This window comes from Tachypleus tridentatus, chromosome 3, assembly GCF_004210375.1.
Source record: "Tachypleus tridentatus isolate NWPU-2018 chromosome 3, ASM421037v1, whole genome shotgun sequence".
In the NCBI taxonomy this organism is placed as follows: domain Eukaryota; kingdom Metazoa; phylum Arthropoda; class Merostomata; order Xiphosura; family Limulidae; genus Tachypleus; species Tachypleus tridentatus.
In genome coordinates, this window is record NC_134827.1 from 97,984,201 (window position 1) to 97,991,297 (window position 7,097).

The 7,097-nt window shown below is 35.8% G+C and overlaps 1 protein-coding gene across 2 annotated transcripts in view; it reads left to right on the forward strand.

Moving 5' to 3' along the window:
* The window catches only part of LOC143247558 (long-chain fatty acid transport protein 4-like), a 55,195-nt gene extending 49,279 nt beyond the window's left edge, over positions 1-5,916 (forward strand). For both annotated transcript variants that reach the window (XM_076495832.1, XM_076495833.1), the window contains 4 exons: positions 929-1,066; positions 3,518-3,682; positions 4,235-4,381; positions 5,145-5,916. In XM_076495832.1, the coding sequence (XP_076351947.1) occupies positions 929-1,066; positions 3,518-3,682; positions 4,235-4,381; positions 5,145-5,302 (608 nt within the window). In that variant the 3' untranslated portion in view covers positions 5,303-5,916. The remainder of the gene's footprint in view (positions 1-928; positions 1,067-3,517; positions 3,683-4,234; positions 4,382-5,144) is intronic.
* Positions 5,917-7,097: the final 1,181 nt, after the last annotated feature.

Consider the following 7,097-nt stretch of genomic DNA (forward strand, 5'->3'; position numbering starts at 1 on the left):
TCGAAATTTTTACTTGAAGTCCATAAAGGGCTAGTTAAGAACGGTGAGTAATATAGTCGAAATTTTTACTTGAAGTCCATAAAGGGCTATTTAAGAACGGTGAGTAATATAGTCGAAATTTTTACTTGAAGTCCATAAAGAGCTAGTTAAGAACGGTGAGTATTCTTTTCATCACTACTATCTGAACTTACAGTAAAATATTGTTAAGAGGCTTAACCTCCTGCGTTCCAAACTGTTACGATGATCCAGTCCTAAACAATATATGGCTGTTGTTTTCCAGAAGTACGAACCGAAGCTTGTCAAGAAGGTACGCACTCTTTTAACGAACTGAGTTGTCAAAACCTCCTGAAACTATCAGCTCACCATAGATCGAAATATCTGTTCAATTCAAGGCTTCAAGAACTGTTGTCTTAACCATAAGATATGTACTGCATTTACTAACCCACAAAAAGTACTTCAGAAATATACAGGCAGAGCGTTGCCTAGCACATTGTATGTCCCAAAACACTTCTGTTTCAAAGGAGCACTTTGAAGTCGTTTGTGCTTTAATGGTTTTATAGTTAAATCTCACTATTGGATTACAGAAGCCCAAGAATTGGGGTTGGTGATGCCTTTTCTCTAGTATCAGTTAAATATTAGGGCTGGATAGAAACAAACATAAAAGTGTTACTAACTGACACATTGGAACTTCCTCTACAAACTAGTTAGTTGACACCAAATGAAGAAGGAAAACTGGCTTTTCTGATGATTTTTTAATTTCCATCATCAGTCAGATTACCAATAAATTAGGCCAAGCTAAGCAATTTGCTGTTAATAGTATGTGTAAAGAAAGCTGCGACTGAGGTGATTTTTTCCAACTATTTACTGTTAAAAAAATAACAAACATGTTATAATAGCTTTCAATCATAATTCGTTGCTCTAATTCCAGGCGAACCAGGACAGGTGGTTGGTAGGGTATATTCAAACGACCCCATTAGACAGTTTGACGGTTACGTGGACCAATCGGAAACCAAGAAGAAAATAATCAAAGATATTTTAAAGAAAGGAGATGCTGGGTACCTCACTGGTAAACAACTTTCAATATTTAGAACATTCTAGAAAGAATAACAGTATCTTATGTCGTACATCTGACTGAGATAGTACTCTGAAGAAAGTAAACGGTATCTTATGTCTCACATCTCACTTAGATTGTACTCCTAACTTTTAAACTATGTTTCCTTAAATCTAGAAAAATTAAGATTAATTTTTATTTGGGTTCAGAAAGTAAGAGTCCCAACAAGGGTTATCACTGGACAAATATGATATATTTCATACGTATGAAAACGGTTTATTTTAGCTATGAGTAAAAATAACCATTAATCACACTAAGTAACAGAATTGCTACTTTTTCTTGTTCCTGGACATAAAGTGTTATTTTCCAATTGGTTATGCTTAAAGTAAATGTAAAAGACCTATTTTTCTCTTCAAACTTTGCTTTTGTGACCTGGGCAATGACAATTTCAAATTTACCCATTTTCCAGAAAATTCCAGGTAGATTCAGTGCTGAGTATCTGATAGAGAATTTTCAAGAACTTTCTAGAATGTTGTAGAACTTACAAGAATTTTGAAGAACCTCCTAGAATTTTCTAGAACTTTCCATAGTAATATATATACAGGTGCTCACTACTCACCACTTCAGTTTAGTTCTAGCTGCCTATGTGAACACAGACCTATCTGATTTTATCAGAGATGGCATCAAGAAGCTGCTAGCATTCTCCAAACGCATTTTGCTGTGTATGTGGCCAATTTTTCAAGACAAGAACGAAAAAGTACTCTATGACAGCATCTGCTAAAGTGTGTGAAGCCTGTCAGACATATTTCGGCATGTCTGTTGGGTATCAACACATACCCTGGGTGCCACATTTTACCTGCGAGCACTGCAAAAATACTCTAGAAGGTAAGACGTACAGTCTTTGCTTGCTTGAATGGTAAGATTTTATATAATACAAATTTTAGACCTTTTAAAATTTAAATATTTTTTAAATTTCCAATAGTATAGAAAAATATCACATAAAATATTTTGCATGAACCTCTTCTTACACATTTGTTATGGATGAAGTAAGTTTATTCTTCATAATAACAATTTTATTTTATTCTTTTGCAGGATGGTACAGAGGGGAAAAGAGAGCCATGAAGTTTGCTATTCCAAGAATTTGGCGTGAACCCACTGAACACTCAAGCAATTGCTACTTCTGCAGAGTGGACCCTTCCAAACGTCGGGCTAGCAAGAATGCATCTGCTATCATGTATCCGGACCTTCCATCGTCCATCGCTCCAGTGCCACACTGCTCTGAGCTCCCTGTACCCACTCCGCCAGAGAGAAAGCAGCCATCCTCAGAAGAGAGCAGCAAATCAGAGGAGGAGGCAGACGTTGAAAATCAGATTACAATTTAAGAGGTGCAGCTGGTGAGAGAAACCCTTACTACCCCAACCAAAGAGACCTCAATGACTTGATCAGAGACCTTGGTATAACAAAGTCGAATGCTGAGCTTTTGACATCTAGGCTTAAGGAGTGGGATTTGTTAGATGAAAGTGTGCAAGTCGCAAGTCAGAGGAAGCGTCACCGACATTTTTCAAGCTTCTTCACTCGTCAAGATGGGCTCTGATTCTGCCACAATGTATCCGGTTTGCACGAGGCAATTGGAATGAAATGTACCAGAACGAGTGGCGCCTCTTCATTAATAGCTCATCCAGAAGCCTCAAAGCTGTGCTGCTCCATAACGGGAATAAGTATCCGTTTCTTTCCCTGGCTCATTCGGTGCAACTCAAAGAGCAAGGCGAGCGCTTCCATTAAGATATACTGAACTTTGAACGCTGCGACCAAGGAGTGTATAACAAAAACATGATGGGAGACTATATTTGGAGACTGATACATGAAAGTGATTTACGTTACAGTCGCAAATCTCGAGAAACTACTCACTTCTAAACATTTTTGTATAACTTTGGTATAAATACATGTAAATCTTGATTCATATGTTGTTTTATTCAGACCTTAAGTAAATGAAAATGTGCAAATTTGCCTGTTTTTACATAGAAAATAGGCTAATATCTAAATTTTATTATCCAGGTTACAAAAGCAAAGTTTGAAGGGAATTATGGCCATTTTCTTTACTTTTACAACAAAAGCAATTTAGAAATAACACACACTATCCAGGAACAAAATTTGTATTACATTTTACGGGTACCCGTAACGATGTATGCACATTAAGTATTTTACAAAATACTACCTTAACATACTTAGTTCTGGTTTATACTGATGACAACTGAACGTCTTTCCAACAGAGATCAGCTGCTCATTGTAACTCATCACCAGAACTAAAAAATTAAATTCAGTTTTCTCAGTTAACTGTTTCTGGTGGTTGAGTGGTACTCGCGTAATAGGTTAATTTAGGCTTAAAACAAAAGTGTCTTCTATTTTAAATGTGTCTTAAAACTAATAATCCTCCATTCGTAAAAAAGGTATACTTTTTTTTTTCAGGAGATATCGTGGTGATGGACGAATATGGTTACGTGTATTTCAAGGATAGGACAGGCGACACCTATAGGTGGAAAGGAGAAAACGTTTCAACTACTGAAGTTGAGTCAGTTATCAGTAAGATCTTAGGCCAAACTGACTGTGTGGTGTACGGAGTTCAAATACCAGGTAGGTGATAGAAAAAATAATAATAACATACGTCAATTTCACGTCTGAGCTGCGTCTATAATTGATTTAAAGTACCCTTGAACTATTTTCACAGCTTGTGTACGGTATCCCTGAGTTGGCCTTTCATGGCCAAGTGTGTTAAGACGTTCGACTCGTAATCCTGTCGTACCAAACATGCTCGCTCTTTCAGCCGTGGGGGCGTTATAAGGTGACGGTCAATCTCACTATTCATTAGTAAAAGAGTAGCCCAAGAGTTAACGGTGGGTGGTGATGACTAGCTGCCTTCTGTCTAGTCTTACACTGCTAAATTAGGGACGGCTAGCGCAGATAGTCCTCGTGTACCGTTTGCGTGATATTCAAATACAAACAAAACAAGCAATCCCTGAACTGTTTTCACACCTGATGTAAGGTACTCCTTAACTGTTTTCACATCTTAAGTTAAGAATAAGTAGAAATATATTTATTTGTTTTGTTCTCTAGAATTACTGACTGAGATTTTTGGACTTAGGTTATTTATCAGTTTCGAACGTGATAGTTTACGTTTTACTCTAGGTACTGAAGGCCGAGCTGGAATGGCAGCTTTACCTGATCCGGAGAGAAAGATCGATATGAAAGAACTGTTGAGCGAACTGGAACGACAACTTCCAAGCTACGCTGTACCATATTTTATACGACTTGTCGACAGGATAGAAGTCACTGGTGAGTTAGGAAAGAATGAAATCTAACTTCTACACTTTTTACATTTTATTTATTTTGTTAAATTTAAACAAGAAAATAAACATAATTATGATTTTATATATGTATTCAAACTAACTAAAACTGAGATAAAATATATTTTGTACGCACACAATAGGGGCCCAGGCATGGCCAGGTGGGTTAAGGCGTGCGACTCGTAATCTGAGGGTCGCGGGTTTGCATCCCCGTCGCGCCAAACATGCTCGCTCTTTCAGCCGGGGGCGTTATAATGTGACGGTCAATCCCATTATTTGTTGGTAAAAGAGTAGCCCAAGAGTTGGCGGTGGGTGGTGATGACTAGCTGCCTTCCCTCTAGTCTTACATTACTAAATTAGGGACGGCTAACACACATAGCCCTCGTGTAGCTTTGCGCGAAATTCAAAAACAAACAAACACACAACAGAAGAAAAAATCAATTAAATTATGATTAAGTCTCATCAAACGTTTCTGCAATAACAGTTTACGAGACGTGCAACAGTAGTTTTAAAACATTTTAAATCTGAATGTTTAAAAAAATTTTGAAAATAAGTATAAATCTAAAACTGTTTGTATTTACGTTTTAATTTTCTTTTAATACTAAATGCGGTATTTTTATGCTTCTCAGTAATCTGGTAATATGTTTACACGATTTCCTGTGAAAACATAAAAAAAAAAAACATATTTACTTTAAGTCCAGAAATGGCAAATATCAACGTTCCAGGCCTAACGAATTGCTTATTTTTTCTAGGGACTTACAAACTCAGAAAGATAGACTTACAAAAGGAAGGATTTGATATACATAGAATTCCCGACTTCATCTACTACTGGGATAAAAAAGTAAAGTGTTATCTTCCTATGGATGAAAACACTTACCAATTAATACAGTCAGGAAGTCTACGTCTCTAGAAGTTTGTTGGTGCTACAGTAGTAGCACTGAATTGTGAGATTTGTAAGTTAAGGGTAAACTGATTTCCAACAAGTGTCATGGCGTACGTCCACGGAGAGGTTGCATATGGAACTTCTATTTTGTCATATTATTGCAGGTTATGCTTTTCTACTCACCACAGTCGAGAGGAACTGACCTTTGATTGCACTTTATCCACACTGACCCAATTCGGTATTTCCTTCTCATTTATTAGTATTTGGCTTATAAGAATACCGTTTACCGTGTTAAGTTACAAATTTCAACCTGTAATTTTAACACCATGAAATAACATGAAAAGGATTTGTGAGATTTGTGTTTTATCTGTGTGAGACACACAGACAAACAGAGTCAATACACGAATTTGTCTTGCAGCTGCTTTTTCATTGTAAGTAATTCATACATATCCCGACCACAAGAGGGTGCTGGTGTGCAACACCAGCTGTGGTTGACTTTTAGCAACTGGATTTTGTTTGGCTATAAATTAAGAAAAAGCAGGGTTTTTTTAAACGAAAAAATATTTTAAGGGTTAATAGAGAACAAATGTACGTTATTTTATATTGGAACATATTTAAAAAAAGAAAAAAAAAGAAAAAAAGCTTTCCATGGTGAGTTTCAATAGGGCGTCATGATATTTTTGGTATATTATTAGCGAGAAATATTAGCTGTATCTTTGATAATATCGCTTGTTTAATATATATTTAGAAGTTATTTAAATTTGACTGTAATACCAAGCGTAGATTATATATATTGGTACATATGTATGCATATATTTTATTTTTCCCAATATAAGTCCATTTCTTAAGCTAACTTTGCAGCTAGATTTAACATTTGAATATTTCTTTTTTGTGGGGATGTGTATAATTTCATGTGAAATGTACTTATATTTGATAATGAATCTCATTCTCTGGCTATGTTAAATAAAGTCAAGGGTTCGATTACCCTCAGTGGACTCAGCAGATAGCCCAGTGTAGCTTTGCTATAAGAAAACACACACTTAAGTAAAGAGTTCGAGAAGACATTCATATATTATTAATAGTTGGGCTAATGAGGGCTGACAGAGTGTGAGTCATTAATACACATGAACAAATATATTTCATGTGACAAATTGTAATATTGACTGTATAAATACTACCATTAATGTCATAAGAAAAGCAGTTTTAAATTTCATGAACAAAATAAAAATGTGCCAAAGTATTCAGAAAGTTTTAATTGGTTATTTGATGAGAAAAGAACCTAAGTATTTTAAAACATTTTGTATCAATTTGTTATAAGTTTGTAACTTTTAAACACCGGTAAAATTAAAATGTTTTTTTATTAAATCATAGCTAGGCGTAAAGGGCATATTTTGTTTTTTCAAAAAGTCAAAATATCCCACAAAAATTAATATTTTCAACGCCAGTGGCACTTTATGCGTACGTAGACTAAACGGAGAAACAGAGACCCAAGTCCAGGTGCAGCCACTCGTAATTCAGAAATGCTGACCATTGAAAGGGCAACCAACCATCAACATCAGTTCCCCATACGAATAATCTTAACCAAATAGCGAAATTAACTATCATGGCTGTTACGTCACCACGTATTGAGCTTGCTCAGTGACGTATACTGTTTCGAACTGTGTACCTTAGCATCCCCAGCCCGGTACGCTAACCACCAGGTAGCGCCTTGTCCTTCGAAATTAGGTAAATTAATAAAATTTGTTTTTAGTTAATGAGATATTTTTTGAATTATAAAAGAACTGATTTCAAATCTATATTTATGGATCAGTGCCTCGGAATT